The 22,208-nt window shown below is 34.3% G+C and overlaps 1 protein-coding gene across 3 annotated transcripts in view; it reads left to right on the forward strand.

The window, feature by feature from the left end:
• Positions 1–22,208, forward strand: part of EPC2 (enhancer of polycomb 2) — a 119,216-nt gene that overhangs the window by 85,229 nt on the left and 11,779 nt on the right. For 2 of the 3 annotated variants that reach the window (XM_086718544.1, XM_025935181.2), the window contains exons 4-10: positions 1,232–1,438; positions 7,491–7,639; positions 8,419–8,551; positions 10,733–10,924; positions 15,203–15,292; positions 16,527–16,672; positions 16,764–17,107. In XM_086718544.1, the coding sequence (XP_086574670.1) occupies positions 1,232–1,438; positions 7,491–7,639; positions 8,419–8,551; positions 10,733–10,924; positions 15,203–15,292; positions 16,527–16,672; positions 16,764–17,107 (1,261 nt within the window). The remainder of the gene's footprint in view (positions 1–1,231; positions 1,439–7,490; positions 7,640–8,418; positions 8,552–10,732; positions 10,925–15,202; positions 15,293–16,526; positions 16,673–16,763; positions 17,108–22,208) is intronic. The other variant, XM_086718545.1, reaches the window with a different exon arrangement.

Genomic DNA, 22,208 nt, shown 5'->3' on the forward strand with positions numbered 1-22,208 from the left:
CCAACTAATTAATTAACCCTGGTAATCACCATCACAGGACTGGAAATCCAAATGATTATTGCATTTATTCTATGAAGTTATACCAGTATGAGAAATCAGAGATCAAATTTATTTGGTGGGTCATGCCGTCTTCCATTGACTTCATATAACCCTCATATTGATTCATATGTTGATCTTACAGTTTCATTGAGAAAATTTTTCCCTTAATTTCTGAGTTTCAGGGAAACATTTGTTAGGAGATATCTCAACTTGTTTTGAAAATGAATCTTCATTTCCAAAGTGATAAAGTAGAAAGATTGTGATAACAGCACTTCGTTGACGTTTTCCAGCCTTAACTCCATGATCTTTTTCTAGAGTTCCCTGTAAATGGGTATGGATAACCCATAATCCATCCTGCTCAAGCTGATCAGTCTTCACAAGGAAAAAGGAAACAGATGTGACCAAGCAAATTTTTACAAACCTTAGTTTGAGATATGTCAACATTATGTTGACTGTATTGATAACAGAGAAGGACATCCTTGAGATACCTGTGTCAAAACTCCAAGGAATCATCTGAGGGCTGCTGTCACAGACGTAACAATGTTATTAGCAGAATGAGTGTTGAGAACAAGGATTCTCTAGTACTAAAGTAGCTTCACTAGAAGAATTGCCTTTATATGTAATTCATACAAGAAATTCAAGATTGCTTAATGTTAAACCTCTGGAAACATGCTAAGTTTATTCTTTCACAGTTTCAAAAGAAAGTTGTTATATTAGTTGTAATATATTAGAAAATATTAATCTTTCATTGTAGATAGATATAGAAAGAAACTTTCTGTATCTTCTGGTTTCTGTTGGAAAACAAAAGCACAGAAAGAACCTAGTAGACTGTTGAAAACTAGATCTTCAAATGTATAGAATCACAGATTATCAGATTTTTGATGGACCTGAGGTGTCTTCTAGTCCAAGACTTACCTGAGGCGTAGATCTGTTGCAGTCTTCCCAACTACTGTTCATTCAGTCTTCTTAAGTATTTTAAGTTGTGGTTCTTACTACCTCTTAGGGCAAAATGTAAATTTTTGAATGAATCTCCTTATTAACAAATCCTTTGTTAGATTGAATTGAATTCTGTTTTCTGCGATCATGATGTCTGATCATCGTTAGACTGATCACTTTTTTTTCTATAGGAATAGTTTAACTTTGATTTCTCATTTTCAAACATAGTTGATGACAATTTGTGTTTTTCATTTAGCTTGTAACACTTCAGGAAGCAAAACTGCTGCTAAACGAAGATGATTACCTTATTAAAGCTGTGTATGACTACTGGGTAAGAAAACGTAAAAACTGTAGAGGGCCGTCCCTCATTCCTCAGATAAAACAAGAGAAAAGAGATGGCTCCACCAACAATGACCCTTATGTTGCCTTTCGGAGGAGAACAGAGAAAATGCAAACTCGAAAGGTAATGGGCAAATTAGATTTAATTAGTATGCCTTAATAGTATTTAAGATCAATTTTTTTCTGCTAATAATTTCAATAATTTTGAATACCTTGAACATAAGGAGGAGCTAATAACATTGTTGAACCAAATGATAGAAATCCTGCTCTTCAGTAGCTTCTGTTGGTACAATAACCAATATCCATGCCCTTTATAGTCTCCTGATTTTACCATTTCAGACTTACAGTTGAAGTAGTAAAAGGAATTCTATATCTTTATATATCTCAGAAATTTGAGCTCTTCAGTAAACTATACATTTTATACATATCCTCTTGTTTGGGAAGCTTAAGAGCTTATAGCTCTTTTGAAACCATATTCTAATTCTTGGGTATAAAAAAGAACTTGACTCCCTTTAGCTACTGTGGGGTCATGGGAAGGAAGGAAAGGTTCTTTTCAAGCCTGTTCTTCCCATAGTCAGAAGTAACAGTGGAATCTTTTTCTTCTTTTCTGAGTTGTCAGTTGTGTCAGATTTCTAATTGATGAACTTGTCCCCATCTGCCTTTCACAAACAGTGTGAGCCAGAATTTTACATAAGAGAAACAGGGTCTCATGCTGTGGAATGATATGTTATAGAAGAAAGTGTTATTGTACAGGTGGTATTCATTGTCTTCTATTTCTCATAATTAACAGTAAACACCATACACAATAACACATTCTCTAGCATTGCAAAAAATTAGAACATATAAATGTAAAAGCCATGAGGAATTATGATGGGAGGCAAAGCCTTTTCTATGGATTCCTGTTTCTCCTAACATGAAAAGCTTGTCCTTGTCAGTTGTGAATGTAACAGCTGTGAAACATAACAGCTGCCAGGAATAGTATATTTTAGGAAAAATTCTACTACCGGTTAATAACCAGTTTCTGTAAGTCTGTCTTAGATGTCCCAAGTTTAGATGACATTGCCTAAACCAGGCTAAGTTTTCAATTTGGCGTTTTAGTTCTTAGATAAGATAGTCTGAGATATTTTATGAAAGTGTAACATCTTGCTTAGAAAAGATTGGAATGAGGTAAATTTGTAAATATAGGCAATTAGACATGAGGAAGGGGAAGTTTACCTGAATCATTGAAAAATATGAACTACTAATTGCTTTTTAAAAGAAATGTAATTAATTCAGATACATTCCTAAACAGATTTTTAGCAGTGTCTTTAGAAGGAAGTATACCATTAGACTTTCAGTGAGTGGGTGTGAAGAACTGAAAACTAGGCAGTATTTATTAACATGTAAACAACATTTTAAGTGTTTAAATCAGCTTTATTCTTAAATAGGTTAAATCACTGTTTTCTAACCAGTGCATATTGGGAATTGCTAGTAGTGCATTCCAATGTATAGGTGCTTTCATTGTGCAATAACTAGTTTTGCTTTTTCCTGACACTCTGATTTCTACCCTTTCTCTTGCCTGTTATTTTCACCTTCCTCTGCAGAGTGGTACATTTTCTTTTCCAGTAGTCTTTTTATTCCTCTCTGTTTTCAATTTTGGGACCAAAGACTTTTCCCCTTCATGCACACTGATGCTGCTTCAAAATGTTTATGGTTCAAAATGAGAAAGTTGGGAACGCAGTCAACAATGAATACCCCTAGATGTTCCAGAGGTGGGCAAGCACTGGGATCTGCAAAAATGAATACTGCTAGCAAAGGTTCTCTACTTTTTTGTCTCCACAGATTGAAAACACATGTATAGCTACATACAGAGGTGCTAAAATAAAGGACTTCTGAAATATTTGCTTGGCAGGCTAGAATTTAATTTTAATTTGGTAAACTAATATTTAATTTGGGAGTGCTTAAGTACTTTTAGGACATTCTTAAATGAGACAGTCTTAAGGCACCAACATGTCTGAAAGTGCTGATTGGGAAGTCTTAAATCAGCATGTGTGTTTAATATGTTTAACCCCATATATACAACTGTTAACATCTGTGCTTTCTCTCCTCCCTCTCTGTGGCCCAGAATAAACGAGAAAGACAAGAGAGGAAACTCAAAGTAGTTGTTCTCAGTCTGGCCACATGTAACAATCTCCTGTGAATTATCCTTGGTTATAAAAAGGTCTCCAGTTAAATCTAAAGTGCAGCAGTTTGAGAACTACTTCCCTGAAGATTGGGCAGTAGGTCAGAACTATAATATGTAACTGGGAATAGGGAAAAAAGAGTTGGTCCAGAGCAGAGACCATTGTGAGGAGCGGTAAAGGAAGTGAATGGATTTGAAAACAGGGATAGGGCCATCTTAAAAGCACAGAAAAGATATCAGTATGAATTCATTGTTTTTAATAGATCTGTGAATGTATGTGTACATACATATATTACAGGTGTATTTTCTAGCTCTCTTCGCTGAGTCTAGAAGCAATGATACTCAGTAGCAGTGAGCATGCCTAGCATGTAGATCTTGATTTTTAAATGCCATTTTCCATCAAAAGGAACCAGAAATCCTTAGAAAAATAGTGTTTCCAGGTCTAGGGCTGGGAAATATAAAGATACACTTGAAACATTCTGTTATGCCAGAAAGTAAGACTGTTGATTAAAGATAAAAGCATGTTGGACCCATGTCAGAAGGCCTCAAGAGCCAGCTTGAAGGGGGACTCTACTGACCAGATGTGGGAAAGTTTTAAATGTCAAAATAAATAATGAATAACCCATAGTAACCCATGAGTCCATACTAATATAAGTAGATGGATAGATGGATGGAGGGTGGGAGGGAGGGACGGATGGATGAATGGATGGTTGGTTGGTAGATTGACTGATAAAAGAGAAGGGAACACTTTTCCTTACAGTAGAACTTTAAAATTTCCAAGTTTCAGTAGAATGATGAAGTTTGAAAATCACCATTTGGCCGCCATGATAGTAATAATTGTTTCAGGCAAAAGTTAGAATCAGTGGATACTACATTAGTGGGAGGAAATTTGGTGAGAAACTAGGTACATAATCCTACAGTGTCCTTTTTAATTAAAAATAGTAATTTGACTAAAGGAACCTGACAGCATCTTAATCAAGGGATAAAAATTACCATCAACAGTAATGGGACAAATAGTTATCATTTAACTCCTGATACAAGAGACGGATACAATGATCACTTCTGTGATAATCCTATGAAGAATACATAACCTGAATTTAATTGTGGGAAAACATTGAAGAAACCCATAGTGAGAAACATCCTACAAAATAAGTGGCCTCTATTTAAAAATGTCAAGACTATGATCACTATAGAAAGTCAAAGGAACTATTCCAAATTATAGGACGTTAAAGAGACATGACAGCTAAGTGCAATTGTAATCCTGAATCAGACCCTAGACCAGGAAAAAATTTACTGTTATGAGTGAATTTAGTAATAAAAATAATTGTCCTGCTAATGTCCTTTATAGCATCAATTACGTAAACATATAAAAATACATATTTAACAATTTATTGTTATAAAGGACATTAGTAGGACAACCAGTGAAACATGAATAAAGTGTTTAAATTAGATAATACGATAACATCAGTGTTAATTTCTTGATTTCGATAATGGTTACTGGTTATATAAGAGAGTATCATTGTTTCTAGAAAGTACATATTAAAGTGCTTAGAGATGAAGGGACAGTACACATCCCAACCATTCTCAAAAAATGTTTTTTAAATAGGGGTACCTGGGTGGCTCAGTCAGTTAAGCATCCGACTCTTGATTTTGGCTCAGGTCATGAGCTCACAGTTGGTGAGTTTGAGCCCCGCATTCATTCTCTCTCTCTCTCTCTCTCTCTCTCTCTCTCTCTCTCTCTCTCTCTCTCCCCCTCCCCCTCTCCCTCCCTCCCTCTCTCCCTCCCTCCCTCCCTCCCTTTCTCTCTCCCCCTCCCTCTCTCTGTCTGTCTCTGTCTCTCTCTCTCTCAAAATAAACTCTAAAAAAATATGCTAATTTTGCATATTTGTGTATGTGTTTATTATACATTCATGTGTATGTGCCTTAGTCCGTTTAGGCTGCTATAACAAAAAACACCATAGACTGAGTGCTTTAAACAACAAATATTTATTTGTCACAGTTCTAGAGGCTTGAAGGTCCTAGATACAGGTACTAGCAGATTCAGTGTCTGGTGAGGGCCTGCTTGCTGATTCAGAAGTGATCATCTTACTGTGTCCTCACATGGTGGAAGGAGCAAGAGAAAGAGCTCTTTGAGGTCTCTTTTATAAGAGCGCAAATTCATTTGTGAGGACTCATCCCTCATGACCTAATCACCTCCCAAAGGCCCTACCTCTAAATACCATCACATTGGGGCCTTGGAGTTTCAAAATGAATTTTCAGAGGACACAAACATTTTAGTTCCTCACAACATAGACTAAATAAATACATACAGAGACAGAGATAAAACAAATGTAAAATAATAAATAACATTTGAGCAATCTGGATGAAAATACAGAAGAATTGTTCATACTATTTTTTTAACTTTATGTAAATATGAAATTATTTCAAAATAAAAAGTAAAAAAACAGAGAGGACTAGAGAAAGGAAAAATTAGTAAGGGTAGTTAATTTGGGCCTAAAGAGAGCAGAAAATGAATGGTTAAGATAGGGCAGAAGCATATAGTCCACAAAAAACACTTAGTGAAGAGGGGGGTGATCTTAAAAGGTTCTGGTGCACTTTTGAATATTGTTCAGCTGGCATGTAGCCTTATATTATTACTCGTCTTTTGAATCTGTATGTCTCATTCTTACTAGACTGTAAGCCTTTTGAGGATAGGGGACATGTGCAGTACTCTGTACAGGGGGACACTTTAATATTTGCTCTTGGTAATGTTAATTTTTTTTTTTCAATTGGGAGGTATTTCTGCCTGCTTGCCTAGTTTTCTTGCTTAAAACCATGCTGTAGATTTTGCCTTTTGTCACATAGTACTGAAGGGGTAAAAAAATTAATTTCCTTTTGATGAAATAAAAGAATGACTAATATAACATTTAAAATACTTGGTACGCAGTACCTTAATGAGATTTAGTTTAGGTTATGTTTTATAGGTGATGATTAAGTTTCAAATACAAGAAACTATACATTAAAGAAAAAAGTAAAACTTTGAATCTTTAAGTTTTATTTTCTGTTTTATAATCCTCCAATATGAAACCTGGCTTCAGGTTCTTTCTAATGTCATTGTATTATTAACTCAAGGATGGGAAGATTGCTTAAGTGCAGTGTCTGGATACATAGAATGAGAGGTGGTAATGGTCTGTTTTTAAACAAATAGTTCCATGCCTACTATAAATATTCTATGATTATTTGATTAAACACAATATTTTATATTAACAGTAACTTTTATGCAAATAGTTGCTAATTACAACTGAGCCTTCTTTCATTATTAAGCAGGACTTTGATTTGGAGTTGTTCAAATTAAATCTCAGGCTTCACAGTGGGACCTTCTTAACAACACTCTGAAATTTAGAGTTTTCACTTGTTTTCTGCCCTGCAGTGAGGTGTTATTACTTTGAAACATGACAGTCCAGTTCTTTGAGATACTTTATATCCTACTTTCAGTTTTATATCTGAGTTTCTGATAGGAAGTTTTGCTTGTCATTGTCATTGTGAGTGTTTACATTGTGGTATATTGAACCTTCCAACCAGCAGTTACAGAGGTGAATGATAGAGACCCATTTTGGCTTTTTTTTTTTTTTTTTGGTAGGTAACCTTGATTTAACAGAACTGTTTCTGTCACTGGAAAATGCCTTGCATCAATTTCAGTGGACTGCATTTTCTGATTGATACACTAGGTTTTGTTTCAGGCAGTCTTCTAAAAATGTGTGTACGTTGGAATTATCCCTTCTATCATTCCATCTTTTCAACAGTGGGCAGCATTTTTTTTTTTTTAATATTTGAGAGATACTTGCTTGTACTTCTGTTTTCAGAGTTAAATAGGTTCTCTTATGTAGTTGCTGTTTAAGATGATTTTTAACATTTTTATATTTAATACTTTTTTAACATTTTGCTTTATGAAACAGTTTTGGATCTCATAAGATTTTGTTGAATGAAAATGGAATGATGATTGGATTGTTTATTCTTCTAAAATTGTTTTCAACAGAATCGTAAGAATGATGAAGCCTCTTATGAAAAGATGTTGAAACTGAGACGAGAGTTTAGTAGAGCCATAACAATTTTGGAAATGATTAAGAGAAGAGAGAAAACAAAACGAGAATTATTGCACTTAACCTTAGAAGTTGTGGAAAAAAGGTAACCTTGCTGCTGTTGTATACTAATGGTAGCTTTAGCTAAATGATGGTCAGAATATAACCAAATGATTTGTTTTATTTTTTGCCATGCTTTAAAACAGTTAAAATGGATTCTTAAATGAAATCTACATTTTTTGAAGAATCGGGGTATTGCTAGTTTTTTTTTAGTTAGATTATCAGTTTGGATTGCGAATTTGGGGTATATTTTTGTGTGTATTATGTGTAGATCCTCTAATACACTTAATTTTTTTTCAGAATCCTTTAGTTTTATTTAGAAAAGAATCTAGAGATCATTTTGTCCATCCTTTTTATTAAAGTTTCTATTAAAATTTGAGGGAAATGAATGTTTAAATGATTTTATTTTCTAACTAGGTAGAAAACATTTTTTGTTTCAACGCATTTTAAAAATGTGTCTCTAATGCAGTAGTCCTTTTCCTGCATAACTAAATAGACTAAACTACACCTGACAGAATTTTATGTGATTCCTGAGGTAAGCATTCTAAACATCATTTCCCACTGTTTGAAAATATTAAATATATGAGAAATTTGTCTTCTGTATACCTTAGAGGGTTTTTGGTTTTTGTCTTACTATATCCCGAATATGAACTTCTTTATTCCTGTAAATTTTCTTTCAAGAATAATCTTTTTTTAAAAGAATAATCTGACTAATTAATTAGTTGTGTTCTAGTTAATTGCGATATCATTGGGTTTTTTTTTTTTTTTTTTCTAATTTATTTTTCAACTACAAAACATTTTCTTATATTTTGTGACCTTTTCAAGATATCATTTGGGAGACTATGGCGGTGAAATCCTTAATGAAGTGAAAATCAATAGATCAGAAAAAGAGTTATATGCCACTCCAGCAACTCTTCATAATGGAAATCATCACAAAGTCCAAGAATGTAAAACTAAGGTGAATATCCTCTGGGGAGAAGCACATATGATAATATTGTTTAGACAATTAGGGGTTTCATCAGCTGTCTTAGTATAGTTTGGTTAAAGAAGAAAGTAATTAACATGCGTTAGTTTTTACTATTAGCCAAGCACTTTGCTAGGAATTTTTACATACATATTAACTCATTAATCATTATAGCAGCCCATTGACACAGATTTTATCTCTGAGTGACTTCTAGATTATATAGCTAATAAGTGGCTGATTCGAGATTTAGGTCTAGGTCTAACACCAAAAACCATGTGTTTTTCACTGTGCTATCTGCTTCTCTAGAGAATATGGGTAATTAAAGTTGAGTTGTTATCACTAGCCTTAGCAAATCCTGCGTTGTAGTGGCAGGCATCAAAATCTAAGATTAAAGCTTTCTTCATTGAGACTATTTATTATTGAAAGTTATTCTTAGTTTCATTATCACTTCCAGAATCAACTGCTATCTACTTTGAGTGATTTGAAGAAGTCCTGTAACTTCCAGATGCTATTTTCTTCGCTAATAAAGAGCCAGATTCAGTGATTATTTAAGTCTTTTAGACTTCAAGAAATTGTATTTATTCAGTATTCACTTGGTACATTAATTAGAGTATTCATTAATAAAACCTTTAAGGAGCTTAGATTTAACTAAGAAATAGGTATTGACTGAGCATTTAGACAGTGGAACTTTGTATATAGCAAGATTTAAAAAGCAACATAGGGTGTTTGTGGAAAATTCATCTTTTAAAAATGTACACAATTCTTTTCCTGGGTTCGTTGTTAAAGGTCAAAGAAGAATGTGGAGCAGGAAGACTCCTCCTTTAATCAGCTGATGTCAATTCAAACACAAAAGTTCTTTCTTATTAATCACAGGCATCTAGCCCACCTACTTGATTCTTTTTAAAACACACTTGCCTCTATAGCCAAAAATGTTATCAGTGCAATAAATGTTATTTTCTAAGTTATTTTTAAAGTCCATTTTATATAAACCAATGCTTTTTCCAAGTATATGATTGGTAGAGAAGATGAAAATCTCAACCTGAAATTACTGACAGAATCAGCCTTTCCTATATTTTAGGTTTTTATTTTAGATCATCTGTAGGAAAAACACTCAGAATGTTTACTAGTGTTAGAGATACGGTTGCTCATTCATTGTTGATCCACCCCATTACACATAGCTAACTTTATTTACCTTGTCACACATCCCACCTTAAAATATAGGTAGTTTCGAAGAGGGTGAGGTTCTCTTTTTGGTGCCATAGATTTAACCATTGTAGGAAACCTAGCTATATCACTAAATAATTTGCCATTTAAGCAACATTTTCATTGTATGTACCATTTTTGACCCTGCAGTAGTTTTAACAAAAATGTGGACTACACGGGAAAATGTAGAACCTCTTAAATATTTTTTCACTTCAATATTGCTTGTACTTTGGTGCTCTATTAGAACAATCATTTCCAAACTTTTTAAGTAGTAGAACCCTATTTATTAAAGAGGAATACCACTCTGTATGTCAAAACAGATAGTAACAGAGCTTCTCTGCTGAGGGGTGGAAAGCAGGGGGCGCTGGAAACCCACCCCATATGTCAGTCTGGTTGCCAGATGACCTCTAAAGTGCTATCACAGAACTCTAGGGTACTTCAGAACAGTTTGATTACTGTTCAGTTGAGGCAGTAATTCTAAAAAAGTGAATTTTTTTCTAGTTCATAAACTCATTTTCCTCAAAAAGATTACCAGCCATAGACATTTTTAAAAATTGAAAGTAAGTGTAGAAACAAATTAATGAATTTATAATCTAATTCAAGTTATTTTTCAAATAAATTTATTAATCATCATTAATACAGTGGATTTAAATAAAATTAAAATTAAATGTAAGTGCTTTTAAATGCTGGATTGCATAATAATAGAGTAATTTTTTTAAAATCACTAACATCATAGTTAAAGTATAAATAACTATAAAAAGCAAATTTAGGTACCATTATTATTTTTAATCACAACTTGAAAAAAGTAAAACATTTTTCAATTTATGACCACAATTTTTGCATACTAAAAACAGTAAATAAAATCACCTCCTGGGTAAAAATGTATGTTTTTCAAAGAGCAGTATAGTTTTTCATGATTTCTAAAATGATTTTCATTTCTTCCTTTTGGGGGAAAAATCGTCATGTAAACAGCACCCTCATCATTTGTCTTTGAAAGAAGAGGCTTCTGATGTGGTTCGTCAAAAGAAGAAGTACCCAAAGAAGCCTAAAGCAGAGGCTTTGATAACATCTCAGCAACCCACTCCTGAGACATTGCCTGTGATCAATAAGAGTGACATTAAGCAATATGACTTTCACAGCTCAGATGAAGATGAATTTCCACAGGTGCTTGTTTTAAAACTATTTTAAAGACATTTCCTTCTAGTCTTTTATATTGCTATATTTTAAAACATAATTGACCTCTTAGTTTTGATTCTTACTTTCTTCACCTAATGTTGTATAGCATAAACATTTTCCACATTATTTATGTAGCCACTCATGTGGTATTTACTTTCCATTATATTCTCTCAGTTGGATAGAATTTATTCTCTGGAATATTTAGGTGGTTTTCAGTGTTCCTTTTTATAAAAATGAATGTTTCTATTTTTTCCGTCTGTATTTAAAGTGGATTATTAGAAATGAAATTGCTGGGACACCTGGTGGCTCAGTTGGTTGAGCGGCCAACTTCAGGTCATGATCTCAACGGTTCATGAGTTCGAGCCCCACATCAGGCTTTCTGCTGTCTCAGCAGAGCCTGCTTTGGTATTTTTGTTTCTCTCTCTCTCTCTCTCTCTCTCTCTCTCTCTCTCTCTCTCTCTGCGTCTCCCCCATTCACATTCACATGCATGCTCTCTCTCTCACTCTCCCTCCCTCTGGCTGTCAAAAATAAGTACACGTTAAAAAAAAAAAAAAATGGAATTACTGAGGGGCATCTAGGTGGCTTAGTTAAGAGTCCAACTCTTGGTTTCAGTTCAGGTCATGATCTAATAGTTGATGAGTTTGAGCCCTGCTTCAGGCTCCGCACTGACAATGTAGAGCCTACTTGAGATTCTCTCTCCCTCTCTCTCTATGCTTACTCTCTCACAAAATAAATAAATAAACTTAAAAAAAAAAGTAGAATTACTGAACCCAAAGATTATCAATATTTTAAGATACTTAATACATAATTGTAAATATTCACCAACAATAACCAACAATAATTTTTTTAACAATTTTTTAGCATTTTGTTTTACAATTTTTAATGTAAACTTTGTTTGGGCAATAACCATTTATATTTTTTTAATGTTTATTTATTTATCTAAAGAGAGAGGGAGAGAGTCTGAAGCAGGCTCCACACTCAGCATGCAGCCTGATGAAGGGCTCAAGATCACGACCTGAGCCGATATCAGGAGTTGGACATCTAACTGACTGAGCCACCCTGGCGCCCCTGGCAATAATCATTTAATTATAAAGATTCCAAAGAACTAATGCAAATTGTAAATCATGAAGATAATTCTTTGATTTATATTGCAACAGTTTATAGCAAGATGTTTGCAATTTTAAAAATCTTTTTTTAAGTTTTTACATTTATTTTGAGAGAGAGCATAGGAGGGGCAAAGAGAGAGAATGATAAGCAGGCTCTGCGCCCATCAGCACAGAGCCCACCCAGTATGGGGCTCAAACTCATGAAACCACAAGACCGTGGCCTGACCTGAAGTTGCTTAACCAATTAAGCCACCCAGGTGCCCCTGCAATTTTAAATTCTTAATTTCACTTTCACAAGTGCTGTTTTTAAAAGACCTTTATGTATCAAAGGATGAATTTTAAAAGATAAATACATATTTATAGTTTAGCACCTGGTCTGGCAACACCCTCTTTTTTCTTGTCTATATGGTATAGTCAATGTAAAGAGAATGCTATAACAAATACATTTTATTATATTTTAACATTTTTATTTCATTGCTTTAAGAGAAAAAAAAATTCTAACCAACATTACAGACATTTGGAAACAAACTTTTATAAAACACTTTATGGTTGTAACTATTTAAAATGTAGAATTGTAAAATGTATTCCCTTTGACTAGACTATGTGTTTTTTTTACTCTTTTATCACTAATTTAGTTTTTCTATCCCAGATATTTTAGCATTCGTATGTATTGTAAAATGCACAAATACAGGTTTTAATTTAGTACGCGCTTGAAAAGCACTTAATGAAATAATTGATTACTTTTGTCAAAGGATCATCCAGTTAGACTCAGTGCATTAAAGAGCCATGGGATATTAATTAGGTGGCCATTTTGGAGGAATGAGGAAAATAATGTCCGAACACATAGTAGTTTTCTGATAGAAAGTGTAGGGAGGGCTTCTAGGCAGAGGAAACAGCATGTAAGTGAGAATTGCTTGCAGTTTGGCATTACTGGAGCATAAAATGCAAAGGGGAAGAGAGGTTGAACAGAATGATGCTTGCAGTAGTAGCCAGGTGGCAGATGACTTCTATCTACCATTATACACACTAGAACATTATTAAAGAATCTTAAGTAAGAAGATGACATGGTTTCAGTATATATTAATAATAGCCTTATATTGGTGGTACTGAAGAGAGCCTTTAAAGTTTTGCTGTACACTCCCAGCTCTTAAGAATGACACCAGGGGATATTATGACCTATGGAAACTTTTCCTTTAGTGCTGGAATCAGTCCATCCTCCTGATAGTGGGACACACTTACATATTAGTCATATATTCCTCTCGCATTAGGGGGCTTTTGTTTCTATTCTAAATTCTTGTGTTTATTCATATAGTCCCCAACCTTCAAACCCACATCAAAATTTCAAATTATATTTTGAAACTTTTAAGTTCCTCTTGAGTCCTTTTACTGGGTCTTTGACAACTCTCATCAATTTTTATAATGGTATCCCCTGTCACTGAAGAATAAGTATTTACCTATACAGTTGGATATTACTCAGTGAGGCAGCTATTTAGGCTGGAACTCTTACAAAATCAGGATTTTATTGCTAAAAAGATCTGTAAAATAATGATGTGCTGCTGCTTTGTCCAGTAAACAAGGAAAAAGAGAATAGGGAGACTTAAGAGAACAGACATTTTAACCAGACTTCTCCAACTGATTTGCAACAGAGCAGAATTAAAGCCCTGTCTTTTCTTAATCACATTTCTGATTCTTCTAATGTCAGCTCTCTCTTCCTGTGTCTCAGACTAAGTCCTCGAATCCACTCCTGAAGAATGGTGGTCGGGAGGAAGGGGTGGTATATTTTATGCAAAGAATTTCTGAGATTTTGTGACACTTCCCCTGTGTGTATTTTAGAAGAGGTAGAGGATTTGCAAAGGAACCAAAGTATAAAATTCACATTGGGGATTTCCTTTCAAATTTCAGGTTTGGGGCTTGGTTCCACGGGAAGAAGAATCAGCCCCAGCTTACTGTTTCTGTGTCTCCCCCATAGGGTTGGTGGAGGTATATTGGAACCTCACCAAATGCCTTTCTCCCCTGGATGACCCTGCTCAGTGGTAATTACCACAGTTTGGAAATAATGTGGAGAACACATTTTTCCTCTCAAAATAGGAAGAGAGGGATTTGTGAGGTTCAAAATTTGCAAGTAAATTTGGTTGAGCCAGCGTTGTCAGAAAAAGAGATGTACTCCAAAGTGAAATTGCGAGACTACTGAAACTTAAGTACCAAAACTTTTTTTTTTTTAATTTTAAGCATTATGGGTAGAAATTTATCTAAACCATATTATTTCTCTGCTGTATTAGAGTAATTTGTATATAATTTACTCCGTTTTTGATGACACTTACAAAGTTTGCTCCAAAGTATCAGTGTTGCCCAGGGGTCCACTCAAGTTTTATAGGGATAGTTCACCTAAGATCACATGGTTCCCAGGCAGAGTGCATTTTAATTATGTGACGACTTCTTGAAAGTCTTTATTTTTTTCTTTTGCTGTCAGGCTATGGGCTTATCATTTCTCTTTGCAACCAGTCTGCTTACCTTTAGCAAGCCTTCTGTCCTTTTCTAATTTTTCTGCTTATCATCTGCCAAGTTTAAAACGTGATTTCACTAAACTGTACACCTGAAATACTACATTATATGTTAACTGGAATTTAAATAACTAAAAACTAAAAAAGTGTTTTTAAAAAAGTGAGTAGGGACTCCCTTTGAGAAAAACGTATGACCTTTTATGGCCTTGGAGGGGGCACTATTCATAAACCTTTTTTACTTCCTAGTTTTTGACTTTTATTACAGGGAAAGAAAGTTATTGGAGAAAAATACATCTGCCTATATAGGTGAACCATAACTGTCAAAATAAAAATATTTATGGCCGCATCCATTATTTAGCAAATATAAGTGGGATATATAAAAACTGTACTAATTCTTTTTAAGTACTTAACGTGTTCAGAAGCAATTACACAATACTGTGTTAACGTACCTGCAAGAACTAATCCTTTCAAAATAATCATTTTTAACCATAGAAGATCATTGCTAGCCTTTAGCTGTTTGGGGGGAATTTACTGCCTACTATATGTAACGTAGGCATACTGTTTGTGATCAGATTCTGATTTTAGATTATTACAAAGATTGATCTGTTGACTTCTGATAACTCCTAAATGGAATGTCTCATGCCTCTTTTTTTTTTAGGTACCATCCCCAGTATCAGAACCTGAAGAAGAAAATGATCCTGATGGTCCCTGTGCTTTCAGGAGGCGAGCAGGATGCCAGTATTACGCTGTAAGAATTTTATTTTTTTGTAGTGTTTTTGTGAACCAGATGTTCATAGGTAACTCTTGTCAGGGTAACTTAGTCTTGATCTAAAAATGGGAAGTCCATCAACATTTTTTATTTAATATTGCCTATACACATACCAGTAAAAGATGCTAAAAGGTACTTAGTCCTTTCAGAGGATATCCAAAAATCTCATAATCCTTTACTTGGAAATTGATAATTTAGAATTCTAAATTTTAAAAATTTAGTTTTACTTTGGGCTTTAACTGTAGTTTAGCAGTTATGAAAATTTACTGTCACTGCTAGAGTTAGGTAAGCCCAGAATCTCTAATTGAAGTTTTGATAGTTGCTGTTCATTAAAATTTATTTTAAGCAAGCGCATCCTGTATGTACATACCAAGTAAGTATCAAACATAAAAGAATCATCTTTAAACTCTCCTCATGGCAATATTTTATCTAATAATTATATTCATAACTTTTTGACACACTTAGAAATTGCTTTGTGTTATTAAGTTTTGGTGCAACATTCTATCAGGAGGGACCCTGATTCCCAGATGCTCAGATTTTCAAATAAAGTGTAACTATAGAGTAAATGAGGTATGGCTTGTGGAGACCATTTGCCGTGTTGCATTATGGTAAACATCTACACTTCCAACTTATTTAGGATGTGTGTGTGTGTGTAAGAGTAGTGTAGAAGAGGTAGAAAGTTTTTCACAAGTTACGCTAATGAGAGAAAGAAAAAAATATTATGAAAGGATAGAGAAGTGTTAAGACCCAGAAAAATAGAATAATAAAGGGAATAGGAAGGCAGAGAAATGAACCGTATGTTCTTAAAAGTAAGAAGTGTCAGCCTGACCCATACATGCTTGAAGTACAATTTTTGGTCCAAAAAAACATTTCTTTCTGGTATATCTCAATAGGAAGCTTGTAAATTACTAACTTTCCTATCTCTACTTTTTCTGCCATAGGTGTTAAAAGCCATATTATTCTTTAAAGATATATTTCTTTTAAAATATACCCTAAAATATTAAATACACTTTGAGTTACTTTGGTGAGTGAACTTTTGATTCAGTTTTGTAAAATTTTATCTGGTTTTTTACAGATAAAACAATTTTACAGTTTTATATCTAAATTTTAATTGTTCTGTTAATGCTGAATTTTATTTTTATCATGATTTAACCTTTTTTCTTTTCAGATTTATTCTGTGGGTTTTGATTTTCTTTTTTTTCTTTCTTTGCAGCCTCGTTTGGACCAAGCTAACCACTCCTTTGAAAATTCAGAATTGGCAGATTTGGATAAGTTGAGATACAGGCATTGCCTTACAACACTCACAGTCCCAAGAAGATGTATAGGATTTGCAAGGAGGCGAATTGGCAGAGGTGGAAGGTATACTATTTGTCTTGACCTGATTTTTGTTTTACAAGGTAGAAGGGAACTAATTCTTCCAGATAATATTTGGTTTTATATTGCTTTTCAGGGTCATAATGGACCGAATATCCACAGAACATGACCCAGTCCTGAAACAGATAGACCCTGAAATGCTGAATGGTTTTTCAAGCTCTTCCCAAACTATAGACTTCTCTTCTAATTTCACTCGGACCAATGCTTCCAGTAAACATTGTGAAAACAGACTGTCCCTTTCTGAAATATTAAGCAATATCAGATCATGTCGACTACAGTGTTTCCAGCCAAGGCTACTAAATTTACAGGACAGTGATAGTGAAGAATGTACCTCAAGAAAATCAGGGCAGACTGTGAACAATAAAAGAGTTTCTGCAGCATCTGTAGCTTTATTGAACACCAGCAAGAATGGCATATCAGGTAAGCTGTCACTTTGTTAAAAATATATCCTGCTCTTTTTTCCGACTTAATTTTCGTTATCCACTAAATAAGGGCTCAGGACACTGGGTGTTGTATGGAAACCAATTTGACAATAAACTTCATATATTGAAATAAATAAATAAATAAATAAATAAATAAATAAATAAATAAATAAGGGCTCAGGGTAAATTTTGAAGGTTTATTTTCATAATCCCATCATGGAAAAGAATTTTATCTTAACCTATTATATTTTTGTTTTCCAGCCTAAGAAACTAAACCCTAGTATTGTGGTTCACATTTTAACCAATGTCATGATACCTATTAAACCAGACTTATATTTTGAGTGTGTGGGCGTGGTATGGTGAATGTGTAGGCAGAATGCATAGGAGTTCCCTATGGATAAAGTGGTTATAAGCTGCTACCAGAGTATCATAACCATAGTGTGCATTTGTTAAAGAAAAGTTTCATTTTTGTGTATATTAACTTTGCTCAAATGTAGGCATTGCTCCTCCAGAGTACCATTGAAAGCTTTCTTTCTGAAAAATGATTTTTTAAGAGTCTCCCTATGAATAGTTGTAATTTTGTCTGGTAGCTAACCTCTGATTGAGACTAGAAAGCATTTTTCATTTTAAGAAACACTGTGCTCAATTTAATATTTTTATGACATGTACATTGTAAATAATGTATAGTATCTAGAAAATCTAAAATGTAATTTTGATTTGTTTTTATCTGTGGATAGTCTTCTCTTTATCACATATATAAGTAGGTATAATTTTGAATATCCTTATGATATATACAAACACTGCGTGGTATCCAGAGTCAAAACTAAATGTGACTTGACTCACACTGTTGATATCCTTTCTTCTTGTAAAACGTGAATATTTCTAAATTCTTTCCTGGATGTACATTTTACTAAGTGAAATTATGTTGAACCTCCTTAAAGTGATTTTAAAGCATTTTATTTGGTCTCAGTAGTGTTCAGTCATTTTTAGTTACTGGACTGCTTATTTTCAGACTTGACCTAGACATATATCTGTTCAAAGATTATAATGGAAAATTGGATTTGTTTGAATGATTGGAAGTTGACATGTCATTTCTCCAAATTAGTTGGTTAATTTTCTCTTAAACTTAGGTAAGGAAAATGGCATCCTGTTATATAAGGTTCACAAGTTTGCGAAGTTTAATAAGCTTTCAAAGCCGAAATAAATACCTAATATGATTTGTGGTGGCAGGCTTCTTAGAAATCTAAAGGTAGTAGGAAGTTCATGAATATTAGGTCAGATTTTATTTCTGCCGACTCCAAGACCATGTTCAAATTATTTAACTGAACTAGAACTCCTGTATCAAAAATTACTCAAAATAATTTTTGCCAAAAGAGGAGTTTAAAAACATCTTGGAGCTCCTATGTGGTTCATTCACTTAAGTATCCAACTCTTGATTTCAGCTCAGGTCATGAATTCGTGGTTCATGAGATCGAGCCCTGCGTTGGGCTGTATGCTGACAACATAGAGCCTGCTTGGGATTCTCTCTTTCCCTCACTCTCTGCCCCTCCCCCATTCATGTGCTCACTCACTCTCTCTCAAAATAAACATTTAAAAAATAAAACATCTAAAAATAGGCATTTATAATTAGATTTGACAGTGGATTGAGTTTCTTCTCTAATAATGTGTACCATAGCAAAATAATGATTTTGTTTCATCTCAACTTGAACATAGCCAGATATTTGCAACTTTCTGCTGTACATTGCCAACATACTCCAGAAGGATTTGACTTGACTCTTGTCCAGAAAATATGTATGGTTGTGTATGTTACAGTATCATCAATACTCTGTATGTATTGATCCAGAATACAACTTAATATAACTTAAATAATTCCATAATAGCTACCTGTAGAATTTTGTGACACTACCATACATCAGCATAAAATAAGCATTTAAAGTATCTTAGGCATGCGATGCCTGGGTGACTCATTTGTTTAAGCCTCCAACTCTTGATTTCAGCTCAGGTCATGATCTCACAGTTTGTGGGATTGAGCCCCAAGTCAGGCTCAGTGCTGACAGCACGGAGCCTGCTTGGGATTCTCCGTCCCTCTCTCTCTCAAAATAAATAAGCTTTAAAGTATCTTAGGCATACGTGCACTTTTTAGGTAACTTAAGTGACAAATACGTGATGTTAACATCATAGACAGTAAGGTTTTTTTTTTTTGCCTTTCCCCTACCATTAAAAAAAAAAGTGTTCTTTTTGGTCTGTATTAATTTTTCCTGCCTTACATTTTTTAGTATTCTCAACAGAGTACCATTTCCTTCTTTCTTTGACAAATCTCAAGGCTTAAGCAACAGCTAAGCTACATAGAGTCAGTGTTTTTAAGTAGAATTTGTCAAATATATGTTTAAATCTGTTACTAGAGTAAAGGATTTTGTTTGAAATTTTCCTTCTCTGCTGTGACCATCTAGTCATGGAGGCCACAAGGTTTTTGTTTTGTTTTCAATAAATATGTTAGGTTTCAAAATATTAGGAACAGGTATATAAATGCATAATGGAACAAGTCTTTTAACAGCATTTTTGTAAAAAGTTGAAAAGCTCTGACAATTTTAGGTACCCATTTGCACCAGTGTATTCCATTACAATTCAGTAAATTTTGATAAGAATTCTTTCATCTATCTAAAGAGAAGGATGTAGGAGTTTTTAAAAAGTTACATTTTTATACTTGATGGACAGAGACAAAAGAATTGAATCTTTGTAGATTTGATTTCTTTTAATCTTTGTCTTTATTAATACTGTTGCCTTCTGCTTCTTCTTAATGGACCTGGTCATGAGAGCATGTGTGTCTTTAAGAGTTTAACAAAACTGACACAGGACCATATTTTTATGTTGCAGAGTATGTCACTGATCTTGGCAATTAAAAGTACTGAATTTTCTGTTTCACAGCTGGGAAATCTCAACAAATAAAGGGTTTAATCAGAAGTAGAAACTGCGGCTGCCTGGGTTGCTCAGTTGGTTAAGAGTCCTACTCTTGATTTTGGCTCAGGGTCATGATCTCAAGGTTGTGAGATCGAGCCCTGCATTGGGCTCTGGGCTGGGTGTGAAGCCTGCTTAAGATTCTCTCTTCCTCTCTTGGGGCACCTGGGTGGCTCAGTTGGTTAAGCGTCTGACTTCGGCTCAAGTCATGATCTCGCGGCTTGTGAGTTCGAGCCCCATGTCAGTCTCTGTGCTGACAGCTCAGAGCCTGGAGCCCGCTTCAGATTCTGTGTCTCCTTCTGTCTGCCTCTCCCATGCTCATGCTCTGTCTTTCTCTGTCTCTCAATAATAAATAAAAGTTAAAAAAAAAAAAAAAAGATTCTCTCTTCCTCTCTCTCAAAAAAAAAAAAGAAATATAAACTCTATACCTTTGACCATAATATTTATTTATATCCCAAGTTTCTTAGTTTTTAGAAAAAAAAACTTGAACTTGAGAGCTAGTGGCGAAGAATATTCCTACTTTTATGCTGTTAATAACCCAGTTAATATTTTTCAAGTCCTGGGGCACCTGGGTGGCTCAGTCATTGAGCATCTGACTGTGGCTCAGGTCATGATCTCATGGTTTGTGAATTCGAGCCCACATCTGGCTCTCTGCTGTCAACACAGAGCCTACTTTGGATCCTCTCTCCCCCTCTCTGCCCCTCCTCCACTCACTTGCACACACTCTCTCTCAAAAATAAATACACATCTAAAAAAATTTTTTTTCAAGTCATAATTCCTGTGTCCTAAAGAATATCTAATTGTTATTTTTGATATCATACTTAAAGGACTTAAAACAAATTAAAATGTATGTCCTAGGTATTAGAACTAGAACTAAAGACTTCATTTTAAAGCAAAGACATATCTTATTAACTATTAAGTAAAATAAAGATCTGTTTTCTTAATTGAAAAACTCTTTTCAAAGAATAGAAGTAGGACAGAGAAAGGAAAGATGGATTGTGCTGAACATGGCAAGTGAATAACCAAGGATAGATAATGATTTAGAATTATTATATGGAAAGCACTGTGTTAAGTGTTTAAAAGTTGCGAGATTTTGTAAGACAATAATCCCTACCTTCAAGGAGCTTACAGCACAGGGCAAGTATTACATTCTTTATATAAATAGATCAAAGTTTTTAGTCATTTGAAACTGCACTATTATTTAGCTCTTTTTTTTGAGATATTGTTCTTAAATCCCAAACTCCGAAATGAAATTGTATTTCACATCTAACAGTAGCTTTGCTTGGGGCACCTGGCTGGTTCAGTCGGTAGAGCATGTGACTTGATCTTGAGGTCATGAGTGCAAGCCCCATGTTGGGCATAGAGATTACTTTAAAAATGAATGAATGAATGAATGAATGAATGAATGAAGCAAGCTTTGTTCAGATTTGAAGAGATGGATTAGTTTACATTCAGTCTTGGTTTTGACTAATGCATGGTTGCAAATGAATGCTTTTTTTCCTCATCTTAGTGTACTGAGTAGGTACCAGCACCCTTTTTGATCAGCTTCAAATATCTTACCATTACCAATTTGTAAGAACATCAATTTGAACAGTGTTCCAACAGAAATTCCTGATTTTTTGTTTCTTTTTCCATTTTTTCTTTTTTTTTTTTTTTTTTTTTAATGTTTATTTGTTTTTGAGAGAGCACAGCTCCATGCAAGTGAGTGGGGAAAGGGCAGAGAGAGAGGGAGACAAACAGAGAATCCCAAGCAGGCTCTGCACTGTCAGTGTGGAGCCCCATGCAGGGCTCAAACTCAGGAATCCTGAGATCACAACCTGAGCTGAGATCAAGAGTTGGACACTTAACTGACTGAATCACCCACATGCCCCCCACCATTCTTTCTTAAATTACCATAAAATGTTTGCAAGTATAAAAAGTTCTTCAGTAGATAGAACTACATTTTAACAATGAGCTAAGGTATTCACAAGGATTTATTTTTTGAGTTAGGATTGCTTCCAAAGGTGAGAAATAGATTCAGATTTCAGAAATTAAAAAGATTTTAGTTTGATTGCTAAAGGAAATAATATTCAAATTTCAGTTGTAACTATTTAGGTTGGGTGTCAGAAGTTTAAATGCGTCTTTGAAGATTTCATCTTTGGGGG

Source organism: Puma concolor, chromosome C1, assembly GCF_028749965.1.
Source record: "Puma concolor isolate L17-30 chromosome C1, mPumCon1.1.hap2, whole genome shotgun sequence".
NCBI classification, from domain to species: Eukaryota; Metazoa; Chordata; class Mammalia; order Carnivora; family Felidae; genus Puma; species Puma concolor.